This window comes from Pelophylax lessonae (assembly GCF_965119305.1).
Source record: "Pelophylax lessonae genome assembly, chromosome: 2".
NCBI lineage: Eukaryota > Metazoa > Chordata > Amphibia > Anura > Ranidae > Pelophylax > Pelophylax lessonae.
This window is the reverse complement of record NC_138769.1, coordinates 181958963-181983389: the sequence shown is the minus strand read 5'-3', so window position 1 is coordinate 181983389 and position 24427 is coordinate 181958963. Positions and strand designations below refer to the sequence as shown.

The window sequence follows — 24427 nt, the reverse complement described above, 5'->3', positions numbered from 1 at the left end:
TTACGCATGTATTTGCAAATGTGTGCTAACTAAACTCCTGTAAACCCCTGTTTTTACAGTGAACTGTTAAACAGGACAAGTCAGTTTACTCCACGCTGGCTGGTAAGTTGAGCTAGGAATTTTTCTTTGTTATTGTTTGACATGCGTCACCTTTCCATGTTCTCCTTGCTGTTAAAGCCTGTACAGGTTGGGGCAGTTGTCATTTGTTTATACTGTTTGTTTCACAGTTTATCCTTTCCAGGCTGATCCCTGAATGGGAAGGTCGGCTTATAATAACCACTTAAGAAAATCTCCCTGTTCTAATCAGGAAATTTGCAGTGTCTGCATCCAATATAAACATTTGGTGGTGACGTAAATCCTCATATTTCCAAGGTAAATTTCATTACTGGGGACATTCTGTACAACAAGGGTGTACAGAAACTCTCCAGCTTTCTGTATTGGCTGCTGCTTGCAAAACACCTTTTTTGGTTGCTGCTTGCAAGGCACCTTTAGGATGCAGTATAGGAAGCAATTTGCAGACTAACATAAAAGGATCCTCTAAACAATATATTAGACTATTCGGACTAACAACTCCTTTGGTTAACATTTCAATGTCCTATGCAAGCAGCTTGTCAGATAACTATTATGTATATGCCTACTTGACTTATTCCTCACCCCTGTTTTAGCACCCATGGTGAACCTTCTTGATGCAATTGTGTATGGTATTTGGGACTATACACACCAAAGCATTTCACGACCCAGCATAACTGGGAACATCTTTCTCCTAAAGAAGCCTATAAGTTATACATGTTGAGTTTGAGAATCCATCCACAGCATATCACTGTGATTATTCTTGTTTGGTTTCAGGAGACAATCCAAACTATTTGTTGCCTTTTGGGTGGTGTGCATTGATATACTTTGATAGATTATAAAGCTGTGGAGGGGTTTGAAAGGGATGTTCCAACAATACAATATGTTATGCATATCATGTAAAATATGTACTTAACTGCCAAACGGTCAACAAGATAGCCGATATGGAAGAACTGATCTCCATATCCTGAGACACCACAGATACACATGCCCAAATCTGGGCAGACTGGACACAATTTTGTGACACAACGAAATATGTGACACTAATGAGTCAATTGCACCCTCATTCTACACAATAGACTCACGCTACGCCATACCTCTGCAGACAACCCCCCCCCTTTACACCCCCCCCGACATGGGTCCTCTCACCCCTAACAAAGGGGTGAGAGGACCCAACACCTTCCATGGGTCCTCTCACCCCTAACAAAGGGATGAGTGTGATAGGCCCCATGGGACACCTTACTCGACACTATTATACATCCATAGCTAAAGTCCTACTAGCTCACATTCTATTACATCCTACCGCCAGCTCTTGGCTCATGGCTTCTCTCTCTCTCTCCTTTTTATTAAGATTGGGCGGAGGCTGTGAAGGAGAGCGCATAACCCTTCTTACCCTTCCCCATACCTGTTGCCCTCCCCCTGGACCCATCCCCCTTTTCCCATTCCCCATTTGATTATCCCACCAAATTTGATTGTAGTTAAGCTTCCTGATAGTGGGGATCACGGGGCAGCTGGCCTTCATGCCTGGTGGCTCTACGCCCCCCGTCACCTCTGATTACACAGCTCTGCTCACAATTTGTTCATTATCGGTTAGAACAACTTACTCTCTTGCACTCCCTCCAATTGCGTTTCTAAGGGATTCTACTGGTTCCTGCAGGGAGAGAATTCCTAACATCAGCTATCATCTACCTAGATGGAAAAAGAGTAGCGCACGAAATCACTGTTAGATGACTCAAAGTGTAAAAAGCATTCTGTCAAAGATACTGCTTGATAAACACTCAAAGAATATAAAGAAAAGCAATGTCCTTCAAGTCCAGTATGTTACTGGATCACCATCCACCACCAGGTGTCACACCGAGAGACTCACCAGAAATCAATGCTCAAGTGTTCTCACACAAGAGCAAACTGAGCAGGGATACCATACAGATGTAGGGAATACACACATGGAAGACCAGAGTCTCTTCACCACTGCCGCATAGAAGTCCCCTTCACACACTTTCCTCAATATAATGGTGTTATGGAGAGAAAGAAGGGCTCCAGATAGTGAAGTACCGTCAAAACACTTGCTTTATTAAAATATATAAATTTTGCACTCACATGTAAAAGCATATGGATAGGCATTGCGTCCCATATCGCCGGTCAAAGAGGAAACCTAACTCGTCCAGTGTCCCGGGCTAACTCCACGCCAGCCCAGTACCTTCCGGGTAGGTCCTCTGCCGTGTCACGTGATGTCGGATGTGTCGTCTGGTCACGCCCCGACCAGTTACGTCATGTCCGACTTCAACTGGAGGCGTGACCTAGACGACAACATCCGGCATCTAAATAGCCCTGCTGGAATGCTCTGCGTCCAATCGGCAATGAGGTGAGTAAACCGGAAGTTAACCAGCTTACCACACTGCGGAACTTCCGACATCAACAACAACAATGAGGACATTGCTTTTCTTTATATTCTTTGAGTGTTTATCAAGCAGTATCTTTGACAGCATGCTTTTTACACTTTGAGTCATCTAACAGTGATTTTGTGCGCTACTCTTTTTCCATTTTTGTATTTCCAAATATTATCCAGTATTTGTTTAAGTAGCAGCAGTGTTTCTACATTATAGCAGTCAAGTGACTGACTCCTCCTAAAGCGCAAAGATATTTGGACTTGACAGTGGGTGTCTAAGTTTATATATATTTGATTGTATCATCTACCTAGATTTATGTGGTTCTTACTCAATTTGCCTACAATGTGTATCACAACTTTTGTTTAATGCTGTCCATCTTAGTTACACCTCATATGTTTACCTTTGCCTGTATGACTACACGCCCTCTGAAATGTTTTGCTGCATTCTTGAGTAAGGATTTATGTTTACAATATCGTTTGTACATGACTTATGCTGTGTATTTTCTGTTTCTTTTTACTCAATAAAATTCTTTTGGATTTAAAAAAAAAAAAAATGTACTTAACTGATTTGTAATGCTGGGGGAGGTTTATTTTCCTCCTTTTAATAATTAGTTATTATTTGGTTTGATTTAAATAAAGAATTGATCTTTTCAGGAATTGTTTTGTGTCCTGACATTTCTTTGAGAGATATTCCACCTTAAAAGTCCCAACTGAAAATTTCTACATTTTTAGAAAATTACAGCAACTGCAGATTGAAACGAAAATATTCTGTTTAATAAAATCAAAATATAATATGACTTGTATATGACTTTATTATGCTATATCAGTTTCAGCAAAAGTGTTTCCCTTTGCCTACAGTACCTTATTGTCAGTTTAAAGTTTAAAAAAATGTGTTTACAAGCATTAAACAAGCTTTAAAACAAAACAAAACTCACCTCTGCAGCCACATGCATAATGGAGCAAGTCATCCTCAAATTTACAGTAGAAAAACTAAAGTCATTCCGATCTATCTTTCAGCAGCTCATCCCCAACCTTTCTTCCCATCCTGACTCTGTAGCCTTCCCAGCTTCCAATGTTTTAAACATAGAGCAGGTGATAATTTGAGGATGAATTACTCCACATAGCCTGCATCTACTGGATGACTGAGGTCATACTCATAGAGGGTTTCATTTTAAATACAATTTAGTGCTTTTTTGGAACATATCAGTGATTGGATGCTCATAGTTTGACTACAGGCTCACAATTGTGAACTAGTGTTTTTGAATGTTGGGGCTGATTGTTATTTCAAGTCTGGCAATGCATCATACTGTATTAGAACACATGGTATTCTGCATACAAAATGACACATTTTTATTTTTACAGTAAATGTTTTAATTATATTACATAGAAGCAATAGGTCCTCTATCTTTATCTATACATTTCTCAAATTTCTTTTTCAAGAAATTTGTAATAACCATGTTGTTACTTCTCAATGTGTGAAACTGCTATTGGATATCTGATTAATTCTGCAGCAAATGTAACTTATCATACGGATATACAAATGCATTGTTATAAATCAAACCTGTGCATGCTTTTATTTGCTTTCAAAACTCTCTATGCACCCTGCAGACCTCTTAAACCTACCATAAGCAGGGCTTCTTCTAATGTCCATGCAAAGGAACTGACTCTGGCTATGTACATTACATCCTCAATATTAACTCCTGTATTATACTGCTTAGTTATCCTTCCAAGCATTGGTTCTGACAGAGAATGTCCTATTCATAGAAGGAACAGCCTCCATGTCTGAGTAAGAGCTTAGGGAAAGTGAAGGGATTTAAAAAGTAACATCTTAATAAAAACTAGGGGCTCAAATGTAAACTGTAAACCACCCTAAACTGTATGTTATGTATATTATATCCTTCTCTGCTAGGAAATAATAACATTAATATCTACTGTATATATAACACATAACCACAGATGTTTAGGTTGTAATATATATATATATATATATATATATATATATATATATATATATATATATATATATATATAAATATATATATAATACACGCTTTTGGCATCCCAACAGTTCTCCTTTCGACTACCACCCATGCTATGCAAGTACTTAAATTTTGTTAATGCACCATCCTTTCCAATATGACAATGGTGGGCTTTTTAGCCTGATTTGTAGTCACTATTGTCGAACCATCTGGCAACCTGATGTAAAAAAAGCAAGAAGTATATCTACATTAAGGGGCGCAGACCACTTAAATGGAAATGTCAATGCTAATTACAGGTAATGGTAGCTCTCCTGGCAACTAACAGAAACTGCAAAGGAGAAAACTCTGCTCCATGTCACAAAAGCTCCTTGTTTCATAAAGCCTGGATGGACATGCACCTTTATTAACAACAATATAAATCATAAAAGTTATTTATACAAACAAGATATGACGTGTTATCCAATACTCTCTACTCTACACTCTACTCAATCCAATATTTACAGAGTGCACCAACAATAGCCCCGATAAAATAAAAAAAATAATAATAATAAAATGGGATATAAAAAAATGTAGAAAATAGGATTCAGATAATAAGCACTAGCTCAATTTGGACCTAAATATTCACATATCACTGGCAGAATACCTGACTTGAGTGTGTATGTTTTTATGGCAAAAGTTTCATTGGCTTTAACCTGAAGTCAACTCTATAAAAAGCAAGTGTATACAATCGGTTGCTGAAGATTACTGTAGTATGGCAAGAATATCTTATTATTGCTACGTGACTGTGTTAATTTTTCAGATTAAAATTTAACAAATACTTGACAAAGGAACAGCAACACAAACCCTATGACAACAGAAAAAGCTGTGGGGGACACAGTTAACCAGATGGTCAATGTAGATCATACAAGATACAGCTCAATGCAGCATCAGGAGAAAAGTGGTGCAAGGGATAATGGGAAGACTTCTGTGAAAACTTAACTTAGCGCTGTCCCCTTTTGCGTTCAGCTTTAACTTAATATACCCCACTATATTAATTCTTCTTGCTATGCTTGTATGGAGTAATGTATACTCATGTGAATATACACTATATATATATATATATATATATATACAGAATTGTGTGAAATTCACTTTTTTTAACATGATTTTAATGCCTGATTTTACACATTGTCTGTAATATATATATATATATATATATATATATATATATATATATATATATATATATTTTTTTTCCATGTTCATCATATTCATCATATATAGTATAATTAATAATGTAACTACTCATATTCATTCTGGAGCTTTGGATCTTGGCTTGGAGATTTGTATAGAGTAAGGAAGAGTTAGCACCTCAGTCAGGTTTAAAATGTTATCCATGTTTAAATTGGGGAGGCTTCCTTTCACTTTCTTTTCTTTCTGATACTTTTAATCTGCATTAGAAGTGAGAGGAAATATTTCTACTGGAGAAACAGACTGTGATAAAATTCTTCCCTGGGTCTCATGCACACAGGACATTTTGCAAACACCTGGCACTTGTAAAAATGTGTAACATGTTTAGGTGCGTTTACAGGAGTGAAGCACTTGGGTGTTAATTCATTTCATTTGCAAGAATAAAAAAATATTCTTGTAATTAAAATAAATTTAAACTCAATCGCTAAACATACCTAGCTTAAACATGCATTTAAACATGCTTATGAGCATCAAACGTTTTTTCTGGCAAAACTACTCTACTCCTGGAGGCACTGGCAGTGTTCTTTTTTTTTTTGCTTATAAAAGCCCCTGCCACTAAACTCTGCCCAAAAGCCTATGTGTGGATGGATACATAGGCTGGCATGCAGGGGAGTTTAGAGGCAGGAAAAAAAAAAACGCCTGCCGCTCCTGGAAGCACCTGCAAAAACGTTCAGTGTGTATTAGGCCTAAGAATTTTCTTTTCACTCTTTCTAAAATAACTTGACACCATAAATGTATTTTCCCAAAAAAGGACCCCCAGCAAAAGATGACCATCCATATTTATCTATTTTGTGGGCTATTACTGTGAATTTTGCTGAATAGCCACACCTTCCAGGAGAATGTTCACATCTGTCTCTTGCAGGTGAGTTTTAATGCCTGGTTCCCTGTTGTGAACTATGTCGATCACTACATCAATATTCTGTGTCGTAGTGGCCTAAGTACCAACATATGAAATCAAGGCACGGTGAGAGATACAGGCATCCAACATTCCTGGAAGTGACTGATTTAAGGATTATCCAAGAAGTTTTTCAGCAAAGTGAATATATGAGCCCATGTCTACAAGAGAGGTAAGTGTCTATTGCAGGGCCCTTTTTAGAGACTAAAACTTCCCAGCAGAGGCACTTAAAATCAAAATCTGAATTTTTTTTTTAAAAAGTATATATTTTGTGACCAATGTTACTACATATAATTCAGTTTAATTATCTGCAACTTACTTTTATCCAAAAATAAACTCTTCAAAGATACTGTAAAAGGTACTGTAAAACTTTTCCCAAAGTGACAAGCTAATAGCAAATCACTGGAAATCATTTGACTTTATGTACATTGTCAACGTTTACCTTATGACGCATGCATAAAGACCGCTATCTTCTGTCACGGTCGGCCGAAACCAAATAGCATCTTCTTCTTTGCTCATCCTTATTCCATCAAAAGCAATTGGCTCTTCAAAGTCTCCAGGCCCAGTACTTTTATACCACATCAAGCTGAGTCCAGAACTCTGTGCTAATGTGTAGTTCGCTCGGATATATCCATAAAATAGTGCACATTTTATCCGTACGGGCTCACCCACCAGAACCTGATATTTCTTGTAATCCACAGACCAGTCAGTGCATCCATCAGCTAGAAAAAAAAAAAGCATAGACAAACATAAAGATTAGGTAATAATCATTAATCCTACTATGAATGTGAAAACAGCTACAACAGAATATTGTGAAAAGGGCATTACAATAGCTAAGCTAGCAACGTATTTCATAAATCTCTGTACATCTGGGAGTTTCAGCATTGCATTCTTATGCAAGTATAGCCAGCAGCAGATGAATTTATATAATTTAGTGGCTGACACATTACTAATGTGTGGGATGTTATTCTCAAATAGCTTTAATCTCTTTGCACCTTTCCATTGCAACGATTCGTGTTGCGGCTCAGTTCAGTGTAAATGAAGGAGATTGTTTTTAGTTATGAATGCTATTTGCTAAACACTGAGGAATGTTCTGTATGTATCTGAATAATCAGCAAAGTAACAAAGGGTGAAAATCCCCATTGCCCAAAACAGGGAAACAGATAGGATAAACATATTTCTATATTTTTCAGCTTCAGTCTATCTCTGTGTATGAAAAATTTACATAAAACACTGTAATGCAGCTATATCATAGAAAAAGTAATATTTTATATATATATATATATATATATATATATATATATATATATATATATATATATATCTATCTATCTATATATATATATATATATATATATATATATATATATATATATATATATTTAGATATAAAACACAAGGTGGAGGGCTCCAGGGTTTATGACTGATGAAAGAAATCAAACTTTTTCTTCTGTTCTTGCCTTTGCAGAGCTTTTGGGTGCAAAAAAATTCTCTGTGCCTAGATCCACACCTTTTGAATCGATTTTTTTCCTTCTGCTGTTGACTGCTGGCAAAACAAAAAGTATAAGAGCTGCCTATTTGGTTTCTCGGAACCGGAACCCATTATGGGGCATTCTGTTAGCCAGGATACAATCCAAGTTTAGTTATTGGCTGATTTTAAGTTTTCTTTATGCTTGCCTTGGATTTGTTCTCCAAATCCCTCCTGCATTGTAACAGTGTTTGTAACAGAACACTGCATGAAACACAATCTTCCAGTGCAAATATCATTAAAACCTAATAAGTTCACAAGTATACACTCGCTCAATTAAGATACATGGTGTTCTTGTAGTTCAGAACAGTGATTATGTATTCATGCTTTTTTGACTTAGTATGAGCCTATAAGTAATTTTTACCTCCAATTAGTTAAGAAAAAAAAAAATGATTTAAAGACTCTCAGTTTTTACCTTTGATAACTCATCCCATTAAACCCTCCCTTTTCAGACAGACAAATTATCCCTTGCTAAAACAAGCATCTTTATAGTAATGTATTTTTAGCTAACCCATAGTGCTCTGGGAATTCTAGAATATGTATTAAAGTATAACTGAATATGAGAACAAAAATGTAATAGTTTGTAAAATATCAGTTGTTTGATCTATTGCCTGCAGTACATTTCTTCTTTCCGACTTGTGTCCTTTAGTTTTACTTGGTGAAGCAGCTAGTAATGCAATTCCTGTCCAAGAGCGATGATCACTCACTTTACATTATCTAAGGAGAGGCAGCATTGTCAGAACAGAAAGTGGTTTAGGATTATAGAATAACACCTCTTCTAATATGGGGGGGATGATGATTTATGGAGAAAAATGAGAACAATGATAATTAGTAGCTTCAGAACTCTCTGCTGACCTTTAACATCTCATAAGATTTCTCTCAGAATCAACAGACATTTTTTGCACCTATCTAACAGATTTTACAAAAATAATTAAATTGTATATTTATAAAATAAAATGTGACATATGGTACAAGAATAGACATAAGCAGACAATTTTAAAGTGCATGAATATGCAATGTTGGCAAAAGGGGGCTTAAAGTAAATAGCTGTAAGATTATTAGACCAGTGGTCAGGTTTGTCCACCAAAATAATATACTGCTACTATCTAAAATCAATTCCATTCTTACACATTCTGAAACTTTAAAATATTTTTTCTTTATGAAAATTATAACACACTGCTTTAAATAAAACAAGTTATATAATTTATGTTGTGTTCATTTTAGCTTTAAGTCTGTGTTTTATCCAAATAGAATAAAAGTGGAAAGAGAAGGCATAAAGCAAAGAAATATTTCTGTCCAGATTTCGCTTTTCTCTTGAAGAATCACTGTTGGCTTAGAAGCCATTACTTACTAAAAGCAATTTACTCCTATAACAGCTTTAGTGTTATGTACTATACATTACTACTTGCTTGCTGCTTCTTTGCATTTTCCCTGCACCTATTTTTATTCTGCTCTTATCCAATGCAATTTAGCTTGTGTACTCTGCACCGACTTCTGCACTTTATTGATTTCAATTTTGTTTCCAGACATTGGTTACATTTGAGCATACAAAACACAGCTCTGCATAATAAAAATATAGCAAAACGGGGCTATTCATCTTCTGTTCAAAATACACTCTGCAGAAGAGACACTTTAATGTAAAGAAGCCAAGGCATATCCAATTTGTGCAGTTTCACTTTCGAAGATGTATTTCAAGTTTCAGATCACCTGCTGAGCTGATTCATATTCTCCTGTAACTATGCCTCCCTCAATCCAAAAAAAAAAAAAAAAGTCTATATGTTGCACATTCTGCCAGGCATAACTGAGAAGTCAAAGTAGTTTCTACTTTAGGGAGAACAACTGAAAACAGAAATCATAGCCAAAATCAGTTAACAAGACAAGCTAACAGATTGTGTAGAGGCCTCATATATTCTTTAGTTATCTAAATAAGAGATAAGGGGCAAGGGAAACATTTTTTATGAATTATTGTTTACAAGAGATAAGCAAATCTGCCGGTCTTAGAACTTTTCAGCAAACTCCGTAGAAGTCTGGGGGATCTTATTATTCAATTATGGACATTTATAGTGCTAATAAACAAGCTATTGTCAAACAAAAAGTTTTGCACTCCCATGAGGAACATGTACTAATACTACAATAAATCAGAGTAGAGCACAGTATTTCTCCCCATACAGAATGGGCTCAGCTGGCCAAAGACAAAAGCTATGCCTTGCATTTTAGGATGTTCTTTGTTTTTGTAGGTGAACCTGCAAATGTTTTGCCAAAGATTCAAGATTCACAGACTCAGCAAGCCCTAGGGATTTGCAGCAAACCTAAATCGCATCTCTACTGTTTCCAAAAACCTTGGCTGTATATTTCATTTCTGTATTTATTCAAGTATTTAAGTTGCTGAAAAAATGTTATTACCTAAAAAAAAAAGATCTATTATGTTGATAGGTGAAAGATATAATTAGAGCTACTTAAAAATTACTCCTTTATTAGATTGGTCTCATAATACTTTTTATGTAAAAATGTTCATAGTCATTTTCATGTATCATTGTGTTGTATGATGTACTGTATTGAGTATTCTGGCAGTGCACAACAATGCCAATACATTCAAACAAAATATAAAGTTATAAACAGAGATTTGCAAAGAAATGCATTAAGGTGGATTTTATAGTACAATTAGATTGTATTTACCTTTGGATAACATACAATACACACATTTTAGCTTGGGAAACAGTTACTTTATAGGTATGCTAAATTTTAAATTGTATGAGGATTTGTCCTGGTCTATTTAGGCCATTTAGAGTGGTTAGAAAGGTAGTTTGTTTTTGCATTCCCTACATTAAGGTAACAAAACTATCCCATAGATCTCCCAACCCCCCCCCCCCCCCCCGCTCCTTACTACTTTCCTGACACCACTTATGATCCAGCACTGTCCCCACTGGCTGCCCTGCTCTCCTCTGTTCCTGCATTCACCAGCTTCACTGGGGGGGAGTGGGAGCCATTGGCTCCTGCTGCTGTCAGTCAAATCCTGTGAGAAAAGAGCAGGGGGCATGGCTGTGCTCCACTGTGTGTTTCTATGAACACCTATAGCCTGGCATGCCTTCACGAATGCCCCATAGCACACGCTTGCTTTGGAGGCACTTGGTGAAGAGGAGGAGCAGATATCACTAATACAAGATCACCAAAGAAGAGGTAAGGCTGCTCTGTGCAACACCATTAGTATAAACTAGTGATCAACCGATTATCGGCAAAGCACTTTCCCTGATATATCGGAATCAGCCACCAAGGTGACAAATATTGCCCATATTTTGGAAAGTGCTTGTACTGGAGTGATGTCTGCAGCTAGAGGCATCACTCCGGTACTGGCTTCCATAGCCGATGGTCGGTTGTTTTGTAATGACAACCGATGTGGCTGAGAAGCTGCTCGGCTGTCATTACAAGGACCGGGAGGGGACGGGACGTCCCCCCTCCCGCCGCCTTCCGCGGCTCACCCGGGTCTCCCGTCCCACCGGGAGACCCGGGCAACCAGCCTGCACGGCTGCTGTCTCCATGTAAAAACCCGGAAGTGATGTCATGACATCACTTCCGGGTACTCGGCGCCAGATTTTAAAAAATGACAGCATTCAAAACAGCCAAACTTGGTGTTTTGAAGGCTTTTAAGTGCAGAAGAGGGGTTTGGGGTATTTTAGACCCCCCAGATCCCTCCACAAGAGTACCTGTCAATTGATAAAAAAAAAAAAAAATTAAATGTACGAAAATATCAGCCTATATTGGCCGATACCGATATGCAATGGCCAAAATATCGGTATTGGCAACGAAAAACCGATATCGGTCGATCACTAGTATAAACCTATTTTTATTGTACTAAAATAATTTGACTTTAATATCACTTTAAAGTTGCTAATTTTGCAGAAGTGACAGTTAGCACTGATGAAGATTCACTTCCAGAACAGTACAGGAACATGGCTTTGTACACATTTACATTGTACACATTCCCATTGTTGTATGTGCACACTCTGATAAAAGTACTCACTGATGGGCTTACTGTATGTGTGCAAATATAGTGTAAACAGTCAAAAAAACCATTAGTGAGTTCTACTCACTAATGTATTAAAGCTTAGCTTACCTCCAGTAATCTCTTTATTTACTAAAAAATTCGATTTACTTTTTTTTTTTTTATTATTCTATTTGTGTCAGTACTTGAATTTAGCCTGGCATCAGGTTTAAGAAATCCCACCAGGAACCAGGCAAGTGTGCTGCATGCAAATGTCTTTAAAAGGATCATGCTTATATAAGATGAAAGAAGAGTGATTGATGACACCATCAGTCTGCTGTGGCTCTTTTACTGTTTAATCAAATTTCTAAGGGTGGGGCTAGGACACTACTATATTCCTTAACTGTAAGTTGTGTCATTCACCCGGGTGTGTTGTGTGAGGTATCTGTATAAATGGCTTTTATACATATATTTTATCTATTATTTAGTTGTCTGCCTGGAGTTCAGCCTTGCGTTTCCTTACTAGGATGGAAATGTATTGCTAGTGGCCTGTAAAAGGTGGTTATAGAAATATATCCATTACATCTTGCAACATTAGGTCTTATATATTCAATGTATTCAAACATAGAGGTAAGTACGTCTGTCTTGGAGCACCGTATCCCAGTTATTACACTATCTGCATGGAGTTTGCATGTTCTCCCTGTGCTTATGTGCTTTCCTCTACACTTAAAAGGTGTGCTAGTAGGTTCATTGGCGCCTGTCAAAAACTACCCCTAGTTTGTGTATGCATGTGAGATAGGTACATTGGATTGTAAGTTCCTTGAACGCAGGAAGTGATGGGAAGTACACTATGTAAAGTGCTGGGTAAATTACCAGTGCTATAGAAGTAACTGAAATAAATTAATTATTTACATTTTCAGAAACATTACTCACATTCCTTTTACTTTACAAATGTAATCTTTTAAAATGTAGTGTTTTATGATATACAATAGTAATACATTTTAGTAATAATATTATTGTATCATGCTGCATGTTCTATGCTTCAACTGAAACAACACTGTTCAATCACTATTTCTTTGCATGCTCAGACCGAAAAAAAAGATTATTCAAAATTATTCAGTGTGGTAGCTTTTTCAATTGAGTATAGCCCAGGATGCCTATTTAAATGTGTTTTTCTTGTTATAATAGCATAATGTTAAGGTCTTTAGGTTCACTGTTCACTGGTTTCTTTGAAAGGCTCCAGAGATGAACTAAATCTTCCTACTTTACTGTTCTTATGAGTTGATCGCTCTGCTCTATAAACAAGGTCCCTGCAGGCCAAAGCAAAAGCCTACCTAACTCCATATTGAAAATTTTGGTGAGGCTGCTCTTTGCAGTTGCTTAGAATATAATATATCATTTTTTTTTTTTTTTTATGAAATATGATTTAGTTTGAAATAAAATTGAACTCCCGACTCCTGGGTCTACAGCCACAACCTGAGTTAGCAGCATAGTTTCAATTCAATTTCTAGGTTCTGTGAGATAATATACGGTTGCAACTTTCCAATCAGAATAAGGAAATCAAAGTTATTGTGAAGTCTTGGCAATTTAAGTTTGGCTATAGGTGAAATCATTTCTCTTAAGAAAAAATGAAAAGCAACATAATGTGTCTGCTGAAGTAGTGCTTAAATATATAAGGTTTTGTTATGTAAATTTTGTAAACCTATGACTTTTTATTTATCTCATATTTTATCCATAAATTTATTTCCAAATCTATTTTTTATCTTCTGTTGTATTTTAGAAAAGATGTTTCAGCATGCCAACTTCCTGTAATGGGATAATTTGAATAATTGTTTCTTTTTGTTTGGTTTGTAGATCAAGTTTATGTGTGTAGAACATGGGTTGAGATACAGTCAGACTTAAATGTCTTTTAGATTACACATCGCATAACAGCTGGTTTACTAAATTAAAAAAAGGAGCAAATAAAATATCTCAGTATTGCAGGAGAATGGTAGCTGTATTGACTATACATATAAAAAGCCCGAAGTAATGTGCAATATGTAGATAAGCACAATTTAAATTGGCTTTTGGGCCCATGGATCCAGGGTAAACCAGCTCTGACGCTTATTCATAAACATTTGCTTCCCTATTTCTTACTGGTCCATTTAAGTATAATCTTATGTTTTTTATCTGTTAAAAGAAACATTCATACCCACAAGTCAGTGTTGTATTAGGGGTACAGATGACAGGTGGTATGACAAAGAGAATGGTCCTAATTGATAAAGTGTGAAGTAAGGTAAAGTGCTGTGAAGTGATTTGTGTTTACTTCAAACATTCAGTCAGGAGGAACAGAGGCTTTTTTTCCTCAGTTCATGATTGGATGTTGTTTCCACTTCAGGACACTACAATTAACTTCCCATTATTATGTTGAACACACTGTGAGGTCATAATATATATTTTGCATCAGGGCCTGTCTCCATGCATGAAAGGCGTTGGGAATGTGGTTAAAGGTGGAAGGGTTGCAGAGTGTGTGCTGAAACTGATTTGCTTGCTAATAAAGCCATTCCGATTTTTAAGATGTCATTGGTGTGTGGCCCACTTTCTAACTTTCAATCTTTTAATTATTAAAGAAAGTTAAGATACAAAATGTTGAAAAAAAAACACAAAGGCCAGAGCCCCGACCAATATACAGTAAAAATAAAACTCAAAAAAGTGCAGCGCTAAAATATTTAGCAATCATATTATTACATATCATGCACATAACAGTATCATGATATGAATCTGGGAAGATCCAAAAGTCCACAAAGTGATAAAATATATCAAAAAGTCTACAAAGGGAAATAAAAGTATAACAAATTAAAAAGAGATTGTATCCGAGGCAAAGGAAAGTTGTTGGGACCATTTTCTGGCTAGGATTCCCCCTGATTGAGCACTATCCATCTGGAGGATTGATTGGAAGACTGCTGGTAATTTCTCAAGTTTGAATTGATATCTAATGCTGTTTATCAATGGCATTCTGGTGAGTGCATATTGGTGAAGTAAGTATTGGAGTCACCTTATAGTAAATGACCACTAGCGTCACTTAACATGTTTATATTGTAACACTGTGAAGTGTCATCTTTAGAGAACTTTTTTATTCGTTATCCTTTTCTTTCACGATGTGGACTTTTTGATATATTGTTTCACTTTGTGGGCTTTCAGATCTTCATGGAATCAAATATAATCACAATACTATTGCATGCATTATATGTAATATTACAGTATACTGTATATACATTATATAAATATACATTTTTTAGTGTTGCATTTTTTGGAGTTTCATTATTGTTTACTAAACGCCTTCTGCTTCTGTACTATTATATCTGCAATATACAGTAATAAAATGGTGTCAGCATCAGCAAATCCATAATGGGTGAATTAACAGGCAAATAACCATGCGGAAAGCAATTAAACAAGTAGACAGCCAAACTGTCTGAGTGACTAACAGGGCCATCAGTGCTTACTGGCTGGGTTCCCAACTAAACAATAAAATGGGGTCTAGCCCCAACTGTAGTGGCCCACTTTCTTGAATTGAATTTCATCAGGGCCTGTTGAATACAGTCACATTATTGTCTGGCCATTTCAATGCATCATTGTCCTTTCTTCTTCTATTATTTTTTGCTTGGTCTAATAGCTCAACAAATTATAAGAACAACAAATGTAATGTATATACAGTAGTTTATCAATGTGTATTATCATGTCATGGTTTAAACCATCATTGTGCGTGTGTGTCAGCATCTAAACTGTAAGCTATGACACACTACTCTTATATTTAATATATAAAAGATGGGATAGACAAAAGGGCACTATCGAGGTTGATTCACATACTGTATGTTATTTCTCACAGTGTGAAGCAAACTGAAAAGCATCTCTTGACTCCTTTATCTAATATAAACTGATATCAGCAACAATGACTTCAGCTAACTCTCTCGAGAGATTTACCTTCTCACAAGTAAGTTGCTGAGGTCACTACTAATGATGCTGCTGGCAGGCTACTGCAAGGGATCTAGGAACTGGACACAAGAACAGAATGCTTAGTTTTGATTTTGCAGTTGTTTTTTTGCATATAGTTATTTTGCTGTTCCATTGCCCCTTTCAATAGAATCTATATAGGTTACACACCATAACATTGATGTACAGTAGGTGCATTTTTACATTTAGGTTGCTGAATAATCATCAGGTAAAAGTTTTTATTCCTTAAGTTTAACTTTTTTTAAACTTGGAAGTTGGGAATCTTATTGGTGAGAACTTAATGGTAGAACTATATTTAGCACTGAAAGTATTTTTCATCATTGTGGCTTGTGTACCACTAATCATTGTGTCCTGCACACTTGTTCAGCATGATAAATGAATGTATAAAATTATACGTTTGACAATTCTACATATACAGTATATGGGTATGACAGCTAAGAAGTGTAGCACTACCCCCGCAGGGACTTCTGAATATTCATTCTGCGGGCTCCCCTGGTTACCAACACATGGTTGTAAGTAAATACAGATCCTACATTCCTCTTGGCTCTTCACTTCAATAAACAGTCCAGAGGTATTGAGTTTTTTTTTTGCTGTTTATTTTGTAATGGGGATAGGAGAAGGGAATAGTGGGATACTCCGATTTAACTATTCACAATATCTGAGGACTTCTATCTTCACAACTTTGCTTGTAGATATGGATCAGCCAGGCTGTTAATTCACCCTGTCACTTTAGATGAATGGGGTTAAGTCCCTTGCTTTCTTTATCCTCCCTCACAATACGACTTGGTAAACAATTACTTGTCTTCAGGATACTCTCCCTAGCCTCCTCTCTCTGCTGACACCTGTCCACTGACTTTCCTATGAGCAGGGGTGGCCCCCTCAGGTCAGGCCCCTTGACATGAGTTCCTGTACTTCACGATACTGCAGCCACAGGGTCTCCAGTGTCTCCTCTCTCAGTCAGCTTCCCTGGACATCTGAGTTAAGCTCCTCTAAACTGCTCCTCTGGTCCCTCAAGATGACCTCTTGCGACTGCATGGCATCTCTTCAGAGGAGGAGGCAGCCTGCCCTCCCTCCAGGACTCCACTCTCTAACGAAAGACCCTGAGCACATATGCTCCTGGATTTTATACAGTAATCCAGCATGCCCCGAGGTGACCTGTCCTCTATCAATCATCAGGACTGTATCAAAAGCCTGTGCACCCATTCGTCAGATTTCCTCCCACTGTCCAACATGCCTTCCTATGGGACCAGCTATAAAAAATCTCTAGACTGAATGAATTGCATAGTGAGCACAATGAGCAGACCTCACTAACAGATCCTGCTCTCTGGTAGGCAGAGAAAAATATAGATACCTTCAGCCCCTCTGGTAAACAGACAGAGCTCAAAACTATACTCTCTCACTAGCACCTACCTAGGAGGGTGCAACAGCAGCTTTTGTTAAAATGAAAAAAAAAAAAAATTAATACAAATCCAGAAAGTGTTTTTGACAATCTTCATTCTTTACACACAGGTATCAAGCATGCATGTGACCTACACCCACTGTTTTAGTGACGAATCATTAAAAAACATAACTATTAATCATTTACTACACTGCACAAGTCCTTCTGATTCTGTAGGCTATGAATGCATCTCTTCCACTAAAAAAATAAAATATGTGGGAGGACTGAATATTTAACACAGAACAGTATGAAAAAAAATATATATATATTTTTCTCAATTTAACATTGCAATCATTGTGAAACTTCTTCCAATTTTCCCATCCATAATTGGCCATTAGACACATATACTACAGCGGAAAGTCAGAGGAAATCAGCGGAACAAGAAAATGCATTCCTTTTGTGAAAATGAGACAAGTGTTAGTTATCTGGTACTTAATATAAAAATGAAGGATCATATATATTCATGAATAATTGTGTGAGTATCCATCTGATTTTGCTGTTTTAAAGCACCACCCAAACTAATAAAAGAATGAACCTGTTTAAATTGCATTGTTAATATACAGTAAAAATGTTCTAGCTTGCACTGAATTTGAGTAAGTATTGTATTGTGATTTTAACTCATCCAAACAGTGTTTGGTTTATGTTACGTTGGTTAAAGCTAAGCTCCAGGCCAATTGCTAAATATACAGATAAAATACATACATGGTTGCTGTTTTACTTGACCAAGGATTTGTGTTTGCAGTCCAGAAGTTTACACAGCCCCAAACACAGCACAGCTAGGTAGTTGACACAACTAATGCTGCTATAGATTACTATGGGTTTAATGATAAAGCAAAAGCCATTTAAAGCCAGTCCATTGAAAAGTTAGCAAAACTGAAGCAAACTGAATACTATCATAAAACAAATTGTACACTTATACACACATACACTCACTCAAACATCTTGCACCAGTCACAATTAGTAACCAATTCAGCCCTAGAAGGTTTTACCCCCTTAATGACCAGGTCATTTTTTTTGCCATAACTGCGTTATTTTAACTGACAATTGCGCAGTCGTGCGACGCTGTACCCAAATAAAATTGATGTCCTTTTTTCCCAGCAAATAGAGCTTTCTTTTGGTGGTATTTGATCACCTCTGCAGGTTTTATTTTTTTGTGCTATAGACAAAAAAAAAAAAAAGCACGATTTTGAAAAAAAATAAATAAAATATTTTTACTTTCTGCTATAAAACACATCCAATAGAAAAATGTAAAAAATCAAATTTCATCAATTTAGGCCAATATGTGTTCTGTTACATATTATTGGTAAAAAAAAAAATCCCAATAAGCATATATTGATTGGTTTTCGCAAAAGTCATTGCGTCTTCAAACTATGGGATATTTTTATGGCATTGTTATGTATTTAATTTTTTTATCAGCAATAGTGGCGATCAGCGATTTTTAGTGGGAATGCAACATTGCGGCAGACAAATCAGACACCTAACTTAAACTTTTTTTGGGGACCAGTGACATTAATACAGTGATCAGTGCTAAAAATATGCACTGTTACTGTACTAATGACATTGGCAGGGAAGGGGTTAACATCAGAGGCGATTAAATGTGTCCCTAGGGGGTGCTTGCTAACTGTGTGGAGGATGGTCTGACTGAGGGAAGACAGAGATATGTGTTCCTGTTTGGCAGGAACACAAGATCTCTATATTCTCCCCTGACAGAATGGCGATCTGCCTTGTTTACATAGGCAGACCTCCGTTCTGTCTGCCTTGGGAATTATCGGTGGGCCCCACTGATTTGCTTCCACTGTGTCCAATCACAGCAAGACCCTTGCACGCCCCAGACCAGGGGCCACCCTGCCACAGTAAATGTATGGTGGGCAGCCCAAAAGGGGGTAAGGTAAGACATATTGGGGTTGATTTACTAAAGGCAAATATAGATTGAGCACTTTGAAAAGTGCAGTTTCACTCTACAAGAGCAGTTGCTCCAGATATTGGTAAATGTGCAGAAGCTCTGCTGACTTCTATCATCCAATCACAGGCAAGCAAAAATGAATTTTGGAAAAAAAAATCTTTGCACTTTGCAAAGTGAACAGTCTGTTTGCCTTTGGTAAATCAATTCCTTTGTGTATTGCAGTGAAGGTGGACTTATACAAAGCCAGTGGCCCAACAGTAACATTATGCTGACATAATTCCCGCCTCTGTTCCTGCCCACATGGAAGTTTTGGGTGGTCTTATTAACTTTTGTTCTAAAGCCTCCTGTTGCAATCTCCATAAAAATAAATAAATAACATGTGCAGTAGGGAGAGTGGAATTCATCATAAATCCACCGCCGATGTGCAGACCCAGGCACTCTAACACAGATAATTATCACATCAGTGGCTGAGGGGTGGTAAAAACAGATGGAATTTTACCACCCCCTGGCCAACCACTTGAATTCTAACATTACAGTCTGACAGGGATGTACACATGCCATGGTTGCAGCTGTTTTACATAAATGGCTCCACACTGCAACCGCAAGCCAAATTCTTGGCTTACAGTTGTAGCTCTGTCCCTCAATGTAAAACTGTTATTTGCCAATTAACCTCCCTGGCGGTATGATTCTTTTGGATTTTAGGTGCTGAAAGCGGTACCATTATTTTGCATGTAATTCTTGTGAATGAGCAGTCCAAACCAACTGTATACATTTATTATATATATATATATATATATATATATATATATATATATATATATATATATAATGTATAGAGTTGGTTTGGGCTGCTCATTCACAAGAATTACATGTATATATATATATATATGTATATATGTATGTATATATATATATATATATATATATATATATATATATATATATATGTGTGTGTATATATATATATATATATATATATATATATATATAATGTATATGTGTATATATATATATATATATATATACGTATATATATATATATATATATATATATATATATATATATATATATATATATATATATATATATATATATATATATATATATATATACGTATATATATATATATATACACATATACTATATATATATATATATATATATATATATATATATATATATATATATATATATATATATATATATAATGTATATGTGTATATATATATATATACGTATATATACTGTATATATATATATATATATATATATATATATATATATATATATATATACTGTATATATATATATATATATATATATATATATATATATATATATATATATATATATATATATATACATATATTTACATAAAAAGTACAGTAAAACTGCAGGAAAGGGCACTGGGGGGCAATGTAATGTGATTTTATTTTATTTTGAATGGTATCAGTGTGTTTGGGGCATTTTACATTTGAATTTGCCGCCGGTTCCACCCCCCGGCGGACGTCACGTCGCCAGAGACGGAAGCCGGGGCTCGCAGACGATCGGGAGGAAGCTCCGCCACCACACACCGCCCGCAGACATCGCTGGATCCCGGAGAAAAGGTAAGTAAAACCTCCTCCAGCATCCAGCGATCTTCTTAGCGCTACCCCGAGTGTGACTCGGGGTTACCGCTTTTGGCACTAAAATCTTACCCCGAGTCACACTCGGGAATACCGCTAGGAAGGTTAAAAAAAAGAGGCAGCTGGAGGATGCAGTAGAGCCTCCTGAACATGTGCCAGCCTCTGCTACACCACCCTCTAAAAAATAATCCACCTCGGATCACTTTTCAGAGGGTGGTAAGCGTTACTGAAAGAGCTCTAACAAAATACCTGAGAATAAGAAATTGTTAGGTGATTTAACTCTTTAGCATTTGCCAAACCCTGTGTTATCAGTTGTATGTATACCGACCTTTAAATATCAAGAGACATTTTTACCAGTTCGACTATACCCAGGACAACCACTTACTATGTAATAATCACTTTTAAACATAAGAACTATGACATATGTGATTTTAAATATATTCCAGTTAGTTAACTAGACATTCTTATTACTAGGCCAGTGTGCATATGTTCATATCAAAATCTCTGCACAATATGATATTTGAACATAAATTCACAAGCCTAGGGCAGGCTATGGAAGGTGCAAATTTCTGGTTGCAGGAAAGATATTTGCATGATTTCCCATCAACACAGACAGTGTTGGCAGAGGAATCCCTCCAGCTGAGCCATTATCTTCTCCCAGTTAGGGGGGACGGGGAAAGCCATCCCCGCTGAGAGAAGACGGGGATTTTTGCTAGCTACTATAGCAGTTGCTTGAGATAATCGCAAGCGAATTCGGCAGGCTGGTTGTACCCAAGTTGATTGATCAGTTAACTTGGTACATTCAGCCTGCCCATTATTGGTTCAAATTTTGGGTGGTTCCTGCTGAACCAGTCGAGAATTTAACCATGTATGGCCAGCCTAAGAGTAAAAATGTCCTCTTTGAAGTGTATGTAAACCTTAAGAATGTACATCTTTTTTTGCTCCCTCTTGGTCTGATAAATATACAATTGGAGGCATGTAGTATATATGATAAGTGAAAGAAAAAAAAACTGTTGACCTTGTCAGAAATTCAAGGCTTTCCTGTGTGTGTCCCCTGCATGTTTACCTTAAAGTTACTAAAGGCAAAGTGGCTCTTCACTTTTCAAGGGAAAATTCACTGTGCAAGGGAATTTTCCCTCAAAGGAATAAAACATGGAGAAATGTGCTTGTATTGCTAAAATTTACTGCATATGTATTATTATTATTTCTATTTTGCCCTGACATACAACTATGAACAGAAGGTGACATATCTGTGGCAACATCATGCAGCATTATAGTGGTACGTTATAATGTAATGTTGTTTACAAATTTGCTTTAAAAGGTGGGGTGTTTCACCTATTTTATTTTTTATTTTTTTACTTTTTTTTTTTAGTATTTATGTCTTGTTGGATATCCCAAACATCAATACACTTGACACAAGTAACATTTACATTCCAACCTAGGGAGCATATTGTAGAACTTTATTGTAAAATAAAAACTCACAAAGGTCATAATGTTACCACAGAAAAGCGTTGTTCACCTTTTGAAATACAAATGCCATTTGACATGCCTTATCTTTCTACATTTCTTGCTGCTGTGACTTACTGTACAGGCTCCCAATTTATCACTATAGCCAGAGTTGGCACAATGACAAGGTACATTAATTTGATGCTGGTTATTCCAAGAAAACAAGACAATCTAAAGAATTCATATCATAGCTGTACTGTGGATAAGGTTGTTCTTTTCTAACTGGGAACGATTGCTACTTTAATTTTGCTCTACTATTGAGCACCTTATAGTTTCCTGCTTTTACTGATAACATGTTACAACTCTTAGGAGAGGTTTGAAAACAGAGTGACATCAATACAAGTAGATAAGATGGATCCTTGGTATAGTTTGTAATCAGAAATTAAGAAAATATCATATTCTTTATAGCAATTCAAGGTTTTGTACATAGGAACCCTATTACTGAAATGCTTTGTTTGAGACCTACAGGCACAGTGCACAATGTCCAAATATGTTTAATTAGGACAATCTCTAACTGTCTCACTGTTAACAACCGCAAAGTTGTTTGGTTTGAAGTAAGTTCAAAGTAAATGGGATATAGAATTGGAAAGAGCGGTCATTGACAGCTTTACTGTCATTAAATCACCGACATGGGTTTATAGACTCAAACTCAATGTGTAAAGAGATAGGCCCACTAATGATCTCTATTGTTTTTTTTTTTTTTTACTAGTTTTGGAATAACATATACTTTAACTTTACTTTTTTTAGTAGGTTGACTAAAGCTCAGGCAGCGCCACATGTAAATAGCATCACTTTTCCTAAAGTAGATTTAAACCCTAATTGGACAAAATTTAGTTTCATAAGCAATTGCCAGGTTTTGATTTATTTTTCTCATAACATATTGTTTTCATCTAATATTTTTCACTACGATATCTCCTCCAGTCTCCAATGCTGTTGATCATTTCCAGTCTTTTTCAGACACTTCTTGTGTATATGCTGGTGTTTAAATATCAGAGGTAAATCATTGCTCTAGCATCCTAGCTACAGTGGTTTGCCATGGCTTCCCAATATGCATTGGACATCTCCATTTAGGGAACACATGGGTTTCAAAGTAGGAGCACAGTTGGCGAACAAGGAAAGAACATTTTCACCCTATCCCAGGTAGTGTCTGTACAGTATATCCAAGTCCAAGATATGTCTTTGAAATTAATGCTGTGTCTATCATTTAACAAGGAAGAGGGGCAACAATAGACCTGTGTAAGTATGTTGAGGCAGCTTCAGATACAAAATGACCATGGTGGTTGGAGTGTTTTTTTTATTTTTTTTTTATTTTTGTTTTTTTTTTACTCATGCTGAAGAATAAGATTCTCTCATTTTTGTCCAAGCTGGAATTAAACTTTAAAGTGATTTTAAACATCTGAAATAAAAATAAACCTGGCCTTCATGCAACTCAGTTGAGTTGGATTTTTTCTGCTCTCCCATTCCTCCACTATCTGCATGGGTTACTTCTGACAGTCTATGCTGGCACCAAGAAATCCTTGGAGAAAGCCCCCTCCAGCACACAGCAGATGATTGACAGCCTTAGCTGTGCATGATTCCCTACGAGATGGTGTAGAGCTGTTGTGTACACTCCCTCTACTCAGGCCTCAGATTACACTCACCTCCCTGCTCTATGTTTTGCTTTGGTGTGACATTCAATCCCTGCCTTCTGAAACTCAGAAATGCTAGGTAAAATGTGTGCTTTAGGATTCTGTAGATAAAAAAGTGTTGCAAATAAACAGGTACAACTTACGTAGGATCAATTTTTTTTCATCTCTGTGTATCACCTGAAGCTAGTCACTTCAGTGGGTATATGTAAGAGTTTACAACCACTTTAGTACGAATACAAGTTCACTTTTAGGCCAAAATCCCTCCAGCCC

The 24427-nt window shown here is 36.4% G+C and overlaps 1 protein-coding gene across 1 annotated transcript in view; it reads right to left on the bottom strand.

The window, feature by feature from the left end:
* Positions 1-24427, bottom strand: part of IL1RAPL1 (interleukin 1 receptor accessory protein like 1) — a 1835933-nt gene that overhangs the window by 922751 nt on the left and 888755 nt on the right. Inside the window, exon 3 of the mRNA XM_082248500.1 lies at positions 7002-7281. Coding sequence (XP_082104626.1) covers positions 7002-7281 — 280 coding nt within the window. The remainder of the gene's footprint in view (positions 1-7001; positions 7282-24427) is intronic.